Source organism: Taurulus bubalis (genome assembly GCF_910589615.1).
Source record: "Taurulus bubalis genome assembly, chromosome: 6".
In the NCBI taxonomy this organism is placed as follows: Eukaryota; Metazoa; Chordata; class Actinopteri; order Perciformes; family Cottidae; genus Taurulus; species Taurulus bubalis.
Window position 1 is genome coordinate 10,810,872 of NC_136594.1, and position 18,749 is coordinate 10,829,620.

The 18,749-nt window shown below is 39.5% G+C and overlaps 3 protein-coding genes across 3 annotated transcripts; all 3 read left to right on the forward strand.

Annotated features, from left to right (window-relative positions):
- Positions 1 to 752: 752 nt before the first annotated feature.
- Positions 753 to 9,321, forward strand: dnajb14 (DnaJ heat shock protein family (Hsp40) member B14; the record flags this gene model as incomplete). Its single annotated transcript, XM_079219089.1, has 8 exons — positions 753 to 885; positions 5,159 to 5,321; positions 6,423 to 6,568; positions 6,857 to 7,057; positions 7,471 to 7,556; positions 7,713 to 7,822; positions 8,112 to 8,284; positions 8,427 to 9,321. 8 exons carry the CDS (start codon positions 753 to 755, stop codon positions 8,549 to 8,551), a joined length of 1,137 nt encoding a protein of 378 aa, XP_079075215.1. The 3' UTR covers positions 8,552 to 9,321.
- A 1,352-nt stretch (positions 9,322 to 10,673) lies between these two features.
- pla2g12a (phospholipase A2, group XIIA) lies at positions 10,674 to 13,965 on the forward strand (the record flags this gene model as incomplete). The annotated part of the gene is made up of 4 exons (XM_079219428.1): positions 10,674 to 10,890; positions 11,278 to 11,354; positions 11,867 to 12,032; positions 13,053 to 13,965. The coding sequence occupies 4 exons, from the start codon at positions 10,674 to 10,676 to the stop codon at positions 13,169 to 13,171; spliced, it is 579 nt and encodes a 192-aa protein (XP_079075554.1). The 3' UTR covers positions 13,172 to 13,965.
- A 579-nt stretch (positions 13,966 to 14,544) lies between these two features.
- LOC306737672 (caspase-6-like) lies at positions 14,545 to 18,692 on the forward strand. Its single transcript, XM_079219427.1, has 8 exons — positions 14,545 to 14,594; positions 14,883 to 14,924; positions 15,922 to 15,964; positions 16,066 to 16,215; positions 16,324 to 16,400; positions 16,583 to 16,758; positions 16,848 to 16,998; positions 17,666 to 18,692. Exons 1-8 carry the CDS (start codon positions 14,564 to 14,566, stop codon positions 17,899 to 17,901), a joined length of 906 nt encoding a protein of 301 aa, XP_079075553.1. The 5' UTR covers positions 14,545 to 14,563; the 3' UTR covers positions 17,902 to 18,692.
- The last annotated feature ends 57 nt before the right edge of the window (positions 18,693 to 18,749 follow it).

Sequence of the window (18,749 nt, forward strand, 5' to 3'; positions counted from 1 at the left end):
ATACAGGTGATTGATATTTTTTCAGGAAAGTAATTTGACATTTTCAAATTGTATCAGTTATGTTTTTACTTTTACTACCACTGTTACTACTACATTTACAACTACTACAACTATTACTGTGACACTAACATCGTTTAGCTTCCAGCTTTTGCTGGATTGTAATTCATCTCGGATTTGCCTCAGTTTTGCAACTTCAAAGTTTTTCAGCAGTTCAGTTCAATACCTTTGGTCTTTCCACACTTTTTCCAGCAGGTAGTTTCCCTTTTCTGTAATTTCTGCTATTTTTTCAAATATTTCACCTTTCAGCATTCTTAACGCATTTTCAGCAGGAAATGCATTTTCTAGTTGTAAATATTCTGTTGTTGCACAAGGTGGAGTCATGCAGAGTCAAATGATAGGTAAATATCATCTTCCAGTATTACAGTACTTGTCTCCAAAGATAAATTTGTAATTTCAATCACATTTTAGCAAAAAATCCAACCCTTCAGTTAAAAAAAGAAGTTTAAGGCTGTGAAACTACATAGAACTTTCTTTTTTTTTAAAACTCCTACCATTGATGTAAAGGTTTTAATCCTCACTCATTACATCCTTTAACCAATCGTGATTTTCAAAGATAACTTGGCACGTAACGTTACACCCATTCATCACTGACTGGACTCTGGCTGTCAGTGCTGGGGACCACGTGGTGGTGAGAGAGATGATCAGCTGACTCTCTGTCGGGGTAGAAGGAGGAGGAGGAAGAGGGGATAAAGATGGAAGGGAACAGGGACGAAGCTGAAAAATGTATAAATATAGCGACGAAAGCCCTCACAGCTGGAGATAAAGAGAAAGCGTCCAAGTATCTAATCAAAGCAGAGAAGCTGTACCCAACGGACAGAGCGAAAGGTAGGACCACTGGTCTCTGACCGGTCAATGCTAACCTATAACTAAACAAGGGTTAGCTAACACAGCTGACGTTTGTTAACAGCATTCACACCTCGGGCTCAAAGCAGCTCACCCGTTGTCTAGTTGTCCACTGGGCACGTATTGCATGATTAGTTAACGGTAGTCGAGAATAAACGGTTTATTTAAGACAATAAAGCAACACATATCCGAGTTAGCGTTAGCTAAGTTGTGGGCCTGGCTTCGTGTGAGCTAAACTAGCCTTCGCTCCAGCGGACCGTTAATTTTGATTATTTGTGGCGACGGTAAGTGAATACGTGTTTGCCTGTCACGTTACTTCTAGCAGCTATAGGTGAGGCAATGCAGAGCAAAAACACAAGGAAGCGAATCGTGTGACACCAATCCACCATCACTGATTCAGCAGCTAACGTCCATGCTAGCTGTCATTCATTGTAACATATTGCAGACCAGCTAGGTAGCTGACCGTAGGAGCATTTATGTGAGCTGTCGTTTCACATTCACGTCAAGTAATGGACGTTAACCCCGCGTTATTACTGCTGTTTGCGTAAAGGCCGTGGGGTCGTACGGGCTTCGATGAGGGCAGAACAAGGAAGTGGAGCCCGGAGAGGGATGTAATTACGGCTACTTTATGCTGGCCAGCCGACTGACAATCCTTTAATTGAATGATTGACCCGAGAGTGTAGGCTAATCCACAACTGTCTGTGAGCTGACCGTAAACAGGTGTTAGCTCAGTCAGGATGGGACTGACTAAAGTGTTTTGGATGGTCACGTTAGCTCTAAAAGACTCTTTTATATATAGTATTCTGAGTGACTGTAACGGGGTAGATACACTTTGACATTGATGACCAGGAGCTCCTCAGTTGTTTAAATTGTAACTTGCCAGTTTCAATAGTAACGTTAATGTCTTTGTTTGTGATGTGCCTGCACCCTCAGGTCTAAGGAGTAACAGTTCTCAAGCTCCCACAGGAAGATAATAGATAACTATTTTTTTCCAAAGTGGTCACTTAAAAAAACAAAATGTCTCTTTACAGCACACATGTGGACACCAATTTGCTGTTAAGATAAGCAAGCAAGCTGAAATAAATATGTACCTTTAGGTGCATATTGAAATGAGCAGGGGTGGGCTGTGTAGGTTCCCTAGCTTGTATCACTGGCAAGATTAGAGTTCACAATTCTGATCATTCAGGGTAAGAAGCTTTTTCCGTGTCTATTTGTGTGAGTGACCAGGTAGTGTGTTCCCTAATTCTGCAATCCAGAGCATCCCACATAAAGGGTTGACTGAAGACGACAGGTCAAGACAGCACCTGTACACCAGCGTTGCTCAACCGATGGGTTGTACCTGTGTCACAGTAATGATCATATTTGTCCTACTCTATTTAAGTTATCTACCATCTGTAGGCTGGTTATCAACTGGCTCAGTGAACCCGGCATTTTTCAGTCGGCTGTGAATGTGTTCACATTAAAGAGGGGCCATTGTAACAAGCTGTAAATATAATAACATATCACAATATGGCACCAAGATGAGTGCATTTGGTCAAATGAATAGATTAAACAACAGATAAATATATTAAACTATTGATCGTTGTAAGCAAATAAGGTTGTTGCTGTTGCAAACTCATACGATTTAGCATGACAAAAGCATGCTGAACAGTATGCAAAGAAATACAGTAAATATGACTGTTCGTCAACATGTCAACAAGTAGACTAGAGTGCTATGGGAAAGGGATTATGGTTGTGTGCTTGTTATTTTACACATGACTGTAGGGCTGCAACTAACGATTATTTTAATAATCGATTAATCGGTTGATTATTTTTTTCGATGAATCGGATAAAAAAATGTTTGTATCAAAAAAGCGTTCATTTCCAACCCTTTATTCAAAAACAGAAGTGACAGTGCAAAACATCTTCAGAAAGTGCACAAACAGGTTGCTCCTTGAACATCCCTGAGCTGTTAATTAAAACAACAAAATGGACTAACACTAAAAACATACACATCTATGCTTTACATCTGCCAAATGTGAGCCCTTTTTTACTGTAATTGATCCCTCCAGAGGCTGCATTTAGCATACCCTGCGTTATCAATATGTATGAAATACTGGGACAGAGGTAAGCTGTACTGCTCCATATAGAGAGTCCTCTTCCTTAAACTCTTTCATTCTGGGTCTCTTATGACCACGACGTCACGTTGTTGGCTAAGCCCAACTACGTGATTTGCTTCATTCTACTTTGAGTAAAAAAACAAAAACAAAACCTGCAGCCAGATCCGCCGGTGTGCCGGTTTAACGTTAACGAGTGACAGCGTGAACTGAACCAGACCGGGGGGTGACGGCATGTTTCATCACGTTACGTTTTTTTACAAGCAAGACTGAACTGTAACGGAACATAACGGAACTTTAACGACAATACACAACCAAACACGTTAGCTAACGCGATAGCAAGCTGACTAGTAGCTTCCATTAAAAACAAGTTTGAGGAACATGAAGACGCTGATTGGCCAAGACTCGACTTGTCAAAGATCTTCTATTTTTGAGAACATCACAACCTCAGCTTTTCTCGCGTCTCACTCCAATCTCAGAAACGCTGGCCGGCCAGTTGCTCTGCTGCGCTCTTTTTTTCTTCTTCTCCGCGACTTATTGCCCGGCGTAATAATCGCGCGACACAACGAATCGATAATGAAATTCGTTGCCAACACTTTTGATAATCGATTTTTATCGATTCGTTGTTGCAGCCCTACATGACTGCATAATGATGAATAATGCATTAATGAACAATAAGGAACATTAGAACAGGTAAATGCATTTGAGAGAGATGGATGATTATTACTGTTGCTGTAGTGTCTTTGAGTATGTATTTGTGTATCACTGACCATATTTTCTTCATCGATGGCAAATTTTACCCTTTCGTGCCTTTCACTCAGGACGTGGTTTGCGCTGCGGTCAGCGCTCATGCTTTGCTCAATGCAGCAAAAGCCGCTGTGGAGCTGTGCAAGCCATTGGAAATAATGAATTTCAGATTGCAGTGGTGCCGTTGTTGCATTCTGTGTGAAAGGCCCGACTACTGAAAGGATGCAAATAGTATAAAAGAGTAAATATAAAGGCTTAAAGATAAGAAAAGTTAAATCAAGGTATTTATGAAACACTGTGTAAAATACGGTAGGCACATTTTGAGTTTCCATTCTTTATGAATTGGAAGTCTCATCACTACCTGCCATTAGAGCACAGTCGGCATATTTTGTATTAATACAATCATCTGAGTCTATACAAAGGTTCTTCCTTTGGGTTGAAGTCATTTAGATTATACTTGTTACTGTCAACCGGGTCCTGTCAAAGAATTGTAGTGTAGTAAATATGTAACAGTAATTGTATTGATCATTGACAACTTGGTTTTGGTCAGGTGGAGGTAGTTGTTGGGAACGTATGCTTTTATATCCTTTTGATGTGGGCATCTTTACTTGACTTTGCAGCACTGACTAATGTGGGGATTTAATCTGGTTAGAAATGGGCTACTACCATGACACTGGAATGACAGGTTTCATCCAAAACTGTTTTGCATTGTCCTATATCATGTTGCAACATGCTGATATTGCACAATCGTGTCTCTATAACACATAACATAGTACTGATTAAAAAAAAATGTGTCATGGATACAAATAGAATCACCAGTTTGCAAGATTTTCCTTTGGCTTCAGTTGCTGCAATATGTAAAAGCTGGCCCACTGAAAAGCATCATACCCTTTGTTCACTGCACCCCAATAGGTGCCTGGGACTGTTCCACAATGTTGAGTTTTAGTATGACTCTTCCTCTTGGGTTTGATGTACTTGCAAGTCATATCTTCTCCGTCCGTATACATGCAAGCGTCATCCTTCAGTGATTTGAAGCCAGTGTACTGTGACAAATGTTTCCTTACTGAAGTGAGGCCTTTTCCTTTATTGACTAATCTTGAAAGTAAGAACTATTGAAAGGCCTGATTGGGCATTTTTTTTCCCAACTGGACATTGTTGAGTAAAAGTGCCTTAAACAACATCACATACTGGCATGTGCCTGAGTGCCGTCTATTTATCTACTTGACATTTTTTACTGTAAGTAACTGTAGTTTTTTGTGTCTGAGTAAAGCTGGGCAGTAAATAATATGTGATATCATTTACAGCTTTGTATTGAATCTTGACACCAAATCGGAAATGCTTGGACACTCATAAGATACTAAAGGTAATTATTTGTCATTTATCAATCCTATGCCTCTTCTTCTCTTCTTTAGCTTTGTTGGACGCATTAACAAAAAATGGGAGCTCAGCGGGTAACGGTGCATATCGTAGGAGACCAGCAGAAGGCACCGGTGCACAGCCAGGCGGGGAAGGCCAAGAGTCTGGAGGAGACTCTACGAAAGGCTTCAACAAAGACCAGGTCGAAGGTGTGCAAAGGTGAGAACTTAAGGATTCCCTGGGTCTTCCCTTTCACACTATTTCTTTGTACAGTAATTGGTACTGTAATCCGCCCCACTCCTATTTTTTGTGCTCTCCTACAATTGGTCCAGTGACAGCATTACTGTTTCCATCATATTTGATTAGCCCTTTCATCTGTGGCTGCAGGAGGACTCTGTAGTCTCTGACTGCAGTGTTGTGCAGACAAAGCTTATTGTCATAGGAACTTCGTCAGCTTGTTGTCTTGTACGTGAGGGGATAAAGTGAGAGACGTTTAGCGGTGTGAAATAGATACCAGGTCACCACAAAAGGCTATAATTTTAGACCACGAAATAGGACTACCGAGAAAGATATGCAGTCGGTGCATTTGATCTAGATTTCATCTTTTATTTATAAAAGATTTTATCTTTTATCCTAGAAAGTCGCAAAAAGGAACTTGAGTGCATTTAGAGGATAAACATGCTGCCTGTTGTTATGTAATCCTCCCAGTGTATTGCACTTTAACATATGTAATCATTCTATTCCCTTGTGTTTGAATACTAAATCCTTTGGGAAAGAAGCTCCAGTGGGTTATAAATTACATCATATCTTCTCATAAAAATAGCATTTCTCCCGTCTGACCTCATTAGTAATCTTATTCCAGTGATGACTCAGTGAAAGGTAGAGTGGATGAGAACTTGATATTATCGACTTATGTCCTGATTATTTGATTTTATCATTAACGTTTAATAAAATTCAGTTTTACAGCAAATGCTAATCATGAACTAATAAAATAACTGATGCATAACAGTGGAATAATTAACCATCAGTTTAATTATTCAAAATGTCAATTTTCATACATTTGATTTTTTTTGCAATGCATGCCGATATTTGAAAGATATTTATATTAATTTTGTCACACTGATTTCAACCATAGGCCAGTGTATATGCTGATATATTGTGAAAAATAAAGTATATATGCTTGACATTCACACAGTGAAATGTACCACTTATGTTAAGCTCGAGGACAGAGCATTTTCTTCATCTGCTTTTCTCTTGGAGTGGTCAAAAAGATCCACTGAATGGTTTTCATCTGCTCCACTTTCTGTCCCTTTCTTTCAGAATAAAGCGGTGTAAGGACTACTATGAAGTGCTGGGTGTCAGTAAAGAAGTCAGTGAGGATGAGCTAAAGAAAGCCTACAGGAAACTAGCGCTCAAGTTCCATCCAGACAAAAATCACGCACCTGGAGCGACAGAAGCCTTTAAAAGTAAATAATTGCTATTTACTGATCTATTTAAAATGTAGCTTGCATGTGATATAAAATACTGCTTGTGAACTGTATTGCTGAGCAACCTGGATCTCTGCAAAAAAGAGTGTTTACTGTTTTGTTATTTAAAGGTTTTTGCACCTCCTTTTCACCACAGACAAAATGGGAATTACATACCTTCCTTTACATCTCTGAATACGTTTAGCACCTTTAAAACTCAGAAAAAACAGTTTGAAATAATGTATGTCCATGATTTCCTCCCGTCCTTGATACATGGTCTTCCTCCAGAGATTGGTAATTCATATGCAGTGCTGAGCAACCCAGACAAAAGACGGCAGTATGACCTGACTGGAGGAGAGGAGCCGAGCAGCCCGGGTCACTCGCATGGAGGAGGAGGAGGTGGAGGCTTTGACTTCCACAGGGGCTTTGAGGCCGACATCACTCCTGAAGACCTCTTCAACATGTTCTTTGGAGGTGGCTTCCCTTCCTGTAAGTGAGCCAATAAAGTTCTTCATTTCCCACTTATATTGAGTTAGTGTTTTATCCAAATATATACATTTTATTCATATAGTCTTATGTCAATAATTTTATCTTTTGATTTAGATGGAGTGTTTAAGTGAGAAATATAACCATGTTACTTTGGCTTGTAGGTGAATGGTGACCTTTTCTTTTCTACACCATATATTACTTTAGCTTTTTTTGTGCTTTTCTTATGTAGTGAAATGGGACTGCAACTGCATTGTGTTGTGCAAGCCTGTCATACAATAAATGAAACCTTGAACCTTAGCGTAGAAGAGCATGAACATATGGTTGTAAATACTGAATCTTTGTGAGTAAGTGTAATTGGTGATGTCGTCCATATTCTTTGTATCTGACCTCAGTCACAATATTTGTATCCACAGCAAGTGCACACACCTTCACCAACAGCAGAACAAGCTTTAGCCAGCAGACGGACAACCGACAAGAGAGAACAGAAGAAAGGGGAGATGTATGTACCTTATTTATATATACACCCCTCCCCAAAAAGAGTGTATTCAAAAAAATATTTGCACATTTACATTATAATTTGAAATAACATGCTTTCCCAGTACATTATTGTGTGTTGTGTAAAATGAAGTCCTCATTTAGCAGTGTTTTTCTCCAGGGTGGTTTCTCAATGTTTATCCAGCTGATGCCCATCGTCGTCCTGATTTTAGTCTCGATACTGAGCCAGATGATGGTTTCCCCTCCACCCTACAGCCTCTACTCTAGACCGTACGTACACACACACACGCACACACATTTTCTGTTTTTCATGACTGAGGCCGCTAATAACAACTGTATGTCACATTCACTTCCCATCAGTAGAACATGTAATGCCATAACATTGGAAACTAGAAAGTATCCACCTTTATGCCTTTTTAAGATGTACTATGAAAAGTTGACACAAGCAGTTCATCCTGGTGTCACAGTAAACCTGATACTATAAAACACCTTCAGGGTGCAACGTATGTGGGCACCAAATGCATTTCAGTGTTTTCACAACAACTTGTATTTCCTCCAGGTCCACGGGTCAGACCATAAAGCGGCAGACAGAAAACCTGCATGTCGACTACTACGTCGCTAGAGATTTCAAGTCGGAGTTTAAGGGCTCTGCGCTGAATCAGATTGAGAAAAATGTGGAGGACGATTATGTATCTAATGTCAGAAATAACTGTTGGAAGGAGAGACAGACAAGTGAGTAACCGTGTTTATAATACACCCTCAGAACTAGCTTAGTGAATTCAATGGTAGTTTCTGCTTTGCACTTTTTTTCCCTTGACTACTATTTTCATTTAAATGTTTTGTCACTCACGTTTTATCTGCTTGTCTCATCCAGAAACGGACCTGCTGTATGCTGCTAAGGTATACAGGGATGACAGGATGCGCAAGAAGGCCGAACTTATGACCATGGACAACTGCAGGGAGCTGGACAGACTAAATAACCTATTCAGAGGAGGATGAGTTGGATGCTTTTAGATCGTGTAAATGTAAATTAATAGATGTGTATGTTCATGTTTTTTTTAAGAAAGAGTCTTTACACTAGAAGCAAAATTGTACTGAAGTTATTTAACTCTATTGTTGAAGTTTAAAAATGTCCCTCTCCTCATAACCTCCCCCACCCAGCCACCTTCCTTACTCCAGCCTGACCCCAGGAACCGCCTTGTTAGCAATCTACACACGCTGTAGAAAGCCCCAGACCTGTTTTTTCTTTTATTTTTTTACTGTTTTTCTCGTATTTTTCTGGAAACAAGATGGACAAGGACACTTGATTGTAAAGGCATGTGCTTTGAGTCATGAGAACCCAAACAAATCACTGTTTTAAGATCAACAAACAGCTTTTTGCATCATCTGCTTGACATTAATATAATCTGAGAGACTTTTTAGGTTTGTTTGGAGGTGCTGTCCTCCAGTCAAATTTCATTTTGTGAAGAACACATGAAAAAATAAAAATAATGCAGTGCGATTTCTAGCTTCCCACTGACCCTCGAGTGTGGATGAAGGTCAATGGATCATGATGAGACCTGTGATTTTGCTACTAGAGAGGATTTGGTGTCGTAATCTTCAAAATGGGAAGTTGGTTTGGACTAAACTCGGACGGACATTGAAACTGTTATTCATAAATGGTTGTACATTTTCATTTTTGAATGTTTGAAATTTATGCAGTAATTTAAGAAACTATAGAAGAAACTGATTTTCTTCAATGCTCGCCTAATCATTTAAATAAAGTAAAATTATTACCATTACTGGTTGTGTATGTGTCTCTGATTCAAATGTCAAAGGGGCAATTCCCCCAAAGTAAAAAAATAAAATAGACACTTCTATATAGTATAGCCATGCAGATAGTGCAGTTTTATTTGCCAATGTTTAGTCAGTTCTGAGATTTCTGCTGCTTTAGTGGAGGCGAATGGAATTGTGAAACAAACTTTCTTTTGTACAGTCTTTAGTAATGAGACATCTGTGACATGTCGCACAATGGTGAAACTTAACAAAAGTACATTTGCAAAAGTATTAAGTGTAATTGTGAGCTACTTACCAGTGCTGTGAGTGTGTATACTGTATAGAGAATATGCTGGTGACCTCTTTATGCATGTCTCTTGTAATAATTTGATGAAGCCCAATTCTTACACTTCCATAGTCTTGTGAAAGAAAAACACAAGAAAGATATTAGACATGCACTAGTAATATTTGCACATTACAAACTTATAAAACAATGGAATTTACATAAACTAAATAATAAGCTAGAGGAATCTCTGTAGCTAAAATAAATATCAAAGAGAAATCAGGAGATATGGGCTAATTTGAAAGTGCATTTCAGAGCATACACACACAAACACATAAGAGTTTTTCACACTTGAAAAATTCCCCTCTTTATATATTTTATTACATCAACTCATATTTAAAAAAAACAAAAAAAACTTTACGTCAGGGTGGTGGCGTGAAAAGAACAAAATTGTAAAACTCATTTAACAAGTAGCTCAAAATTGAAGCGCTTGGTATACAATGCACCAATTGTGACTCAAATACATTTTGAAAGTGTTAAATGTCTATAGCTGCAATCCAAGTACTGACAGTTTGTATAGCTTCCTGTAATGTAGTGGTCAGCACAAAGGGACCCTCATGCACTGAGACCATAATGGGCCTATACATATAATCTGATTGTTATTAAACCGATGTATTTATGTATCTGAATGCAGGTGCTGTGGATACCGAGATGGGCTACGTGAAACTGAATACACTACTCGTTTTTCTGTTCTGACTACTAGATTTGTTAAAACCGCTCAAATACATTTAAAATGCAGTTCATACCACTGAAATATAGACATGCGTTTATCTTTTACTGACGTGGCGACTTGTGATATCATCCCCATTGGTTTATCAGTAGTCACGTGATAGCGTCAATCCCGGAAACGACATTCACAGCTGCGGCAGGTGGGCTCTTACCCAGTAGGTGCCTGTAAGAAATTAAAACAACCAGAAGGAAAACTTAAGATGTTATCAAGACAACGTTTTGAGGAATAAACCAGCTTTAATCCGATTTATGTGCCGGGAGACGCTGGTTTCTGGCTCAGGGATGAAGTGGACGATGCACTACCACAGCCACGTTTGTGTTGTTCTGTTGAGTTTGTATTGTGGATGTCTCCCAGGTGGGTCCGCTTTCAAACAAGAACCAGAGACTCCAGACTGGCGGATGACTCTGAAAACAATCCGTAACGGAATACACAAGATTGACACGTACCTGAACGCAGCACTGGACTTGTTTGGTGGCGATGACGGGCTGTGTCATTATAAGTGTAGTGATGGTAAGCCAGCTTTCATCTGTATTCATTATGTCTCAAAGTGAACAATTAATGTCAAACACAAGTGCAACTAAAAACACTAACAGTGGCTGAGTTTCATTTAGGATAACCTGGACTGTAGATTACATGCTGGCAAACTGATCTAAACACCAAGGATATATTATTCAAACCTGAGCTTTTCCTTGCTATGTCAAGTCAAAATGAAAGAACTATGGATACACAATGAATGTTGAGTTTGTGCAACACTCGGAAGCTGGAATATACACATTATCGCCCCTTTGGTTGCACAAACAGACAGCCATTCAATTGTGGTGTACTGGTGTTGTTATCTCTGACAGCAAGATAACTGACAGAACAAGAAACATCTTCACCTTTGCTCCTCTCTCACAGGTTACAAGCCGGCACCTCGACCCGGATACAAGAACCCACCACCCAACGGATGTGGATCCCCCCTGTTTGGATTTCAGGTAGTCTGACAGAGTTGGGGAGGTTTCTTACATGTTTTCTGACAAGCACATGTGGTTACCTGGTAATTCCTGATGTAAACAGCAACCCAAACGGCCTTTTTTTTGTACATTTTAGCTTTATAATTGTCGTTTTTATATCTCAAACTAATCAGACCAATGTCAGAAATAAACAAGAAACTGCAGTAAAAGACATGCCATCTATGAACAACTCTTTAATAACCAGATCAGTCAGGGGTTCTTGTCAAAAATGTCTTTTAGTGTTGTGCGCTAACATTAAAAAATAAAACAAATATCAGCAAATATGTTTTTATTGATTTTGTTATTGTGCTCAAACATCCAGTATCAGTCGGGCTTAAAGATACTAAATGGTAAACAAATAACGTTTCACATATTTGAGCAACGATTGTGTTATGTTTCATTTTGAGTATTAGTTTCAAAGAACTTACTTGGATGAGTGAATTGTGCTTCTTGGCAGTAGTAACTCTAAAATATATATATATTTTTTTTTGCAGTTTGACATTGGAATCCCATCCATGACCAAATGTTGTAACCAACACGACCGCTGCTATGACTCCTGCGGCCGCGAGAAGCACGACTGCGATGAGCAGTTCCAGGACTGTCTTGAGACCATTTGCAGGAATGTGCAAAAAACTCTGGGATTGGCCCAGAGTGTCCAAGGTAAGAGCCTGAGCCAATGGACTCTTATCATTTTGAGATTTTGTGCAAAGTTCACTTGGATTCTTTATTTTTATTTTTTATTTTTTTAAAGTGAGTGTTAACATGTGGCTGTAGGAAAAGCACAGGTGTAAGTAATATAACAATGTTTCTGGTGTTGTGCACTCACACTGTCATGGCTTACGGGACACTTCACCATCGTTAGTGTTATTAGTAACACCTGTGATTGTCCTACTGCCTGCTATGAGAGAAGCCTGCATTTTGTACTCTGTAGATATACTGTAACCCTCCTTGTGCAGTTTGTACTGAGTCAATGTTAGCACTCAGTCAGCAGGACCAGTTTTAAAATGACATCTAGATACTGTATATTTACAATTACTGCTCCAAATAGTATACAATATAATCTGTGTAGGACACCTACTAAAAAGTGGTGGGCTACAGAAAAACCTTTTGCTCAGAATGTTGGGAAGAAGCTATGCTTAGAGTAGTGGTAGACATTAGTGAAATTATCTTATAAATTCAGCAAATTAATTTCTGCTGTGGTTCAAGGATAAAAAGGGAAGTTACAGAGCTGGCGCAAGTTTAGTGAGTAAGTGTACAAATAATTGTAAAACACAATATGTCCAGCAGAGGGTAAGAGAGTTCCTTTTTAAAGCACACTGTGAATTGTGACTCGTAACTACAAAATCACGCTTGTCCTGTCGGTCATACACAAACTGAGTATATTTGTATTGGTCTAAGCTTGACTATGGTTTTGAAAATGTCTCAAATACTATATTTTAGGCTTGAGATTAGTCTAGTCAAACCTGTCTTGCTATTTTCCTCTCTCTGCCGGCGTGAGTGTAAATAGGATATTGCTGGGTCAGTATTTTGCATCAGTAATGTATGCTGTATTTAAATACACACAACATGTGTCTGACTCACCTGCAGTGAGATGTTAGCAGCTACCTGCTACTAAACCAGTTCCCCTGTTGTGTATCAGCTCATGTTTCTCCTCTTGTTTTGTTCTGTCCTTCTTGGCAGCTTGTGAGTCAGCAGTGACTCTGCTGTTTGACGCCGTTATGCACATGGGATGTAAGCCGTACCTGGACAGCCAGAGAGAGGCCTGTGTGTGTCAGTATGAAGTGAAGAAGGAACTGTGACATCGCCACAGGATCAAGACTGTGGAAAGGACTGATTCAACGCACAACACTGACAGAAGGATGCCAGCAATAAAGTTTTATTTCAGATTTGCTCAGGGATAGAGCGTCCTTGGCCTGCACTGACTTGTGTCCATCGCCTCCCTTTATTGGAGTTTAGAAATGTAGTCATCTATTAGACGAAGTGAATGTGAAACTACCTAGTGAACGTTTAATATATATGCCTATGCAGTTAATTATTTATATTTTGTTAGTACAGTGTAACGTGTTTGTCATTTGATGACTGAAAACAGGGTGGTCAGTCTCCCTGGCTTTTAGATGCTTGAGTAGCAACGAACACTTTATTCTATGGGTTAGTAAATCCCCAAAGAAGGTTTGTGGTAAAGAAATAACACTATGTATTTTGGCACTTACTATTGTTAAAACAGAGCAATGTAAATTGAGCTGGTCTTACAAGGAAGTTCCTGTGGAGACCAGCAACAGCTTTTCAACTCCGCACAACAAACTAAACTGACCAAATGAACAGTTTCAGACCTGTTTTCCTTGTAATAATCACCAAATTGATTTAGTCCTAGAAAAACTTGCAATACATAATTGAACGTATAATACTGTTAAATAAAACATTACTGCACAGTCCCCTCTCCAATAAACCAAATCGGAACATGTGATGAATAATAAGTCAATACTGTCTGTCTTTTAGAAAATGTGTAAAATGTTTCTCACATGATGGGAAATGCACTCAACTAATGCCAATGTGATAACACTGTGGATTCAATGTGTGTTTAACTGTCATAAATATAAAGAAACATGCTTCTATTGATAATTCTGTGTGTCAGGTGTCTTCATAGACATTATTGTAGAAACTGTGTTTCTTGTAAGCAGCATCCAGAGTCTTGAGACCACCAAGGATCTGCGACTCAACTCCCAATGATATTTCATCAGTGAAAAGACACATTCATTTATATATATATATATATATACTTTATTCATCGACAGGGGAGAATTTGTTTGTAGCTGCAGCAAGCAAAGTTACATATTTCATTTTAAATGAATAAAGTGAGACAATACTACTGACAATAGTCCGGATTAGAAGTTTAGCCCTCGTAATTCCTTTGGCTCACTAACCCTAATCTCATTTATGATCTGAATCTGACTTCATGACATTATATCCCTGTACTTAAATATTTGATCAGTCGCCGTTGCAATGTGGCAAACACGGAAGTTCTGTCTGTTGAACTTTGACTGACAGGCGTGAGCGCCAATCGCATTCTCCGGTTGTCGCTTTCAGCCAATGGGATTTAAAAGGGGGAGGAGCTAAACCCTGCCTCTTTGGTGTTGCTTTACCGAAGCGATTCACTTTTTCGGTGCCAGTTGGAGTGGAGTCAACCAGTGATCATGTCAAACACGACAGAAGACAGATGTGGCGGTAACGAATTTACACAAATGTTTGTCATTACAAGTAGACATAAATTGTAGACTTGTGCGCGTGACATTTTAAAAGTTAGAACAAATAAGTACAATTACTTTTCTTGTTGGATGTAAAAGGCTCAGTGTCATGATAGAAGCTCGCTTTACTGCTTTCTCTGTTCCATCAGAAGAGTTGTCACGCCTTTACTGCACGTCTTCTTTGACAGTCTGTTAGTACAACTGGTTTTTATTTAATTAAAACGTTCTCAATGTCGGGACTTTATTGATCTTTCTCTCACCTTCCCAGGAGGTGTTGCTAAACACAGCTGGACAGCAACAGACAGGGCGGGTGAGTGTTTTTACACAGTTACATATATTGTGTAAGTTTCTTGTGAGTTGTCTTTGCTCTTTTGCAAGCAAAAGTGAAAGAAACAAGGTTTTATTACCTGTGAGGCCGAAGTGCAGGTCACTTTATTAGGGTGAGATAAATCATTAACTCAAACTGCCTCGATTATTACTGTATTACACGCTGACGGGATATTATTTCCCCATATATCCTGCCATTCTTTTGTCATTTCGAAACTGATCAGCATGAAACTGTTTTTTGTGTGTGTGAGATGAAACTCAACAGGACTGTGTTTGTTTGTGGTTTATTATATTTTGTCCACCCACATTTTTTTGTCAATGAGGTGACACTAAATATTAGAAACATTGCTCTACAGCATCCCAATAGGCCCTTAAGTCAAATCTACACTTCAATAAAAAAAAGAAAAAGAAACTGAGTCTTGTCCCCTTTTATGAAGGGTACAACTGACGAAGTTTCAGCTTGGTGTAACTGATAAACTGCCAGCTCAGTGTATACAAGCAAAGATAGGAGTACATACTGATTTACACCTTTTTTAACAAGAAGATAATACCTTCCAAGAGGTAAAACTGCCCGTAGCTGCTGCCTTTAGCACACAAAGTCTGACCCACATATCTGTAGGGTGGGGTATGGAGTTGTCACTTTTGGCCTCTGTTCTTTTAGCAGCCTTCGCCATCTTTCTTCACCTGTCACCCAGCTATTGAGGGCCACGAGGACCCTAAGCTGATGAAACAATGGCTGCTTGACCCCATAACAGCAGCAGTGGAGCAATTCATACACCTGTAGTTGTGCTGCTTTAACAAAGAAGCCTGAAACGCTTCTCTGTATTTTTTGGTCACTTCAATCACATATTCTGAGTATTTGTGAAATCTAAAACCTCCAAAAAGCTGTAAAGCGCGACTTTGCAGTACAATGTTGTATAGTGATTACAGTATATTCTATGTCGTTGTGTGGGTATTCATGTATGTGTTGTATTTAATAGAACGCACGGAGAACCTAACGGAGACGGATGCCTACACCAGAAGGTAAACTGTTTCTTGCTTGTTTGTTAAGTCATCAGCTGAGAACTCCCACCAGTACGCAGCTAATATTGTCTTTTGTTTCTGGGCTCTTTTTCCTTATGAAGCTCCTTAGATTTGGACCCTGCAGAGGAGTACAAGATGGACAACAAAAAACGAGGCCTCGCACTCATCTTTAACCAGGAGCGCTTCTTCTGGCGCCTTGGGTTAAATGACAGGCATGGAACCAATGCTGACCGCTACAACCTGGAGAGAAGGTATCACTACGCAGCCGGCTGCCAGAGGGGGAATTCTGCAACTGTGTGCTTAAGAACTTGTCCGTACTTGTTCCGCGACTGTAAGACTCTTCTTTACCTCTCTTCTAGACTGAAGGATCTGAACTTTGAAGTGAGAGCTTACGATAACTACAAACAAGTGGAAGTTTTAGATAAAATCAGTGAAGGTAAGCACATGTCTGATCACTTATGGCACTGAAATTACCGAATAAATGTTCATGAGGCAGCACAACATCATCACGGAAGTTTTTAAATTCTTACCTGCTTCCCTGTGGTCCTTTTTATATGCGAACTGTTGCATTTTACCTGTTCAGTAGCAAGTTTAACAAATACCCGATTGTCCCACCAGCCGCAGAAGAAAACCATTCAGACGCAGACTGCTTTTTGCTCGTCTTCCTGAGCCACGGCGAGAACGATCACGTTTACACCTATGACGGCAAGATCAGCATTCAGAGCATCACGTCCCTGTTCAAAGGAGACAAGTGCAAGAGCCTCGTGGGAAAGCCAAAGATCTTTATATTACAGGTACGTGCGTACAAAACCCAGTCAAATCCAGCGAAATATGGCGACACCTGTTTTAGTTTAAAATCCAACGGGTCTGTGTATGTCGCTAGGCATGCCGCGGAGACAAGCATGACGATCCAGTGGTGGCCTGTGATGCTGTGGACAGCGAGCAGAAGACGAATGAAGTGGTGGTGGATGCCAGTGCTGTATACACCCTCCCTGCTGGGGCCGATTTCATCATGTGCTACTCTGTGGCTGAAGGTGAGCCCCTGGGGATGTTTGTAACTCCTAATCTGCTCTTTGGCAGCATGATGGGAAGATTCACACTTAATTTCATATTACGACGGTGTCGATGTTGAACAGTAATCCGATTTAGAGACGAGAGCCCCCGAGAGCTAATGTTGTGTTAGCTGGCTACAGTTACTTTCAACATATTGCAAATTGTTTAATAATATAAACGTTATAAAACAAATCAACATAAGTTGCTTTTTGACGACATTATTACATATTTAAAAGTGTATACAGACCCTTTCCGTAATATACGGAAGTAGTTACGCAATTGTTAACTGATCAACGAATAAAACTATGATTAAGTGGTTTTATTTAATAAGTCATGTCAGCAAAACCTGCCTGGTCGCGTTAGGAGATCTGAAAGTAATTAATGTTTTAGCCAGTAAACAAAATGTGAATCTGTTTCACAATTAGTTTTGAGTATTTAACAAATCAATAAATTCATAAACCACAAACCATGGTAACAACAGGCGTGCCCCAACCACGTGGTGACGACGTTCTCCTAGTATGCTTGTGCTTTGCTTATTTGCATGTATTTTCTTAATGTACTTTGACCACTCAGGGCCACCATATATCACCTGTTTTCTGAGTAATTTACTATCATGTCCTATCACTTGTGTTGTTTTGTTTTGTTCAGGCTACTATTCCCACCGGGAGACCATCAACGGCTCCTGGTATGTCCAGGATCTGGGTGAGCTGCTTCAAAAGTACGGGGACTCCCTTGAATTCACAGAACTACTGACGCTGGTCAACAGGAAGGTGTCCATGAGGAGTGTTGGGAACAGTACTGACCGGAATGCCATTGGGAAGAAGCAAGTACCTTGCTTTGCTTCGATGCTCACCAAGAAACTTTACTTCCGAAAAAAGAATTAACAGTTTCAGACCTCAGTCGTGATATTAATACCTGGGAAACAGTGTCTCCTGGGAGATTTAACCTAATTTTACTGTTTGTCTCCATTTTTGATCATGAACACTTATTATTCACACAATCAGTGAATTGGCAGCTGTAGTATTTACAGTGAAATCAGTTGTTATAAAATAACAGGCACAACTTCTATTCACATGCACTGAAGAAATATGACTATTCCTGGCTTTAGGCTACCACTCCACTTCTACAACCTCATTTCATTCAAAGTTGTGTTCTCATTCATCATGTTAAGTTTTTTCTGAAGAAACCAGATTTCTTGGGTGGGTTAAACCGCGACCTGGTTTATAAAGGGCTATAGGGGAATCCAGAAGCATCTGTATCTGAGGAGAAATCGCATTACAGAATACTAATAATGGTCCCATCTGAACCTGATTTCTCACACTAATCTGCTTTCTAGTTTAAATGTAAACATATCGTAGATGTTATAATGCGATCGAACACAACAGCCCTGAAGTTTATAAAGTTTATAATACTCAGCAGACTATAAAGGGAATTCATGTTTGCGCTGTTCTTTGTTGTAGCAATTTACAATCCTACGTTTAATAATGCGTATTTGCACCCAACATGGCAACAATCACCTGTGTGTAAAGTACCTCAGGGAGGAGAGGCGTTTTTAAAGCTGTATTGTAGACCTGAAATACTCGTCACAGGAAAAACAACGCTACCATTCATTCATCCTGTATTTTGGTGATCTTACTGTTGTGACTTTGTATATTAAAATCTATATGACATTTCAGCTACTGTTTTGCTCCCCATTGAGTGAAAGCATTTTATGAAACTTCTATTTTTATGG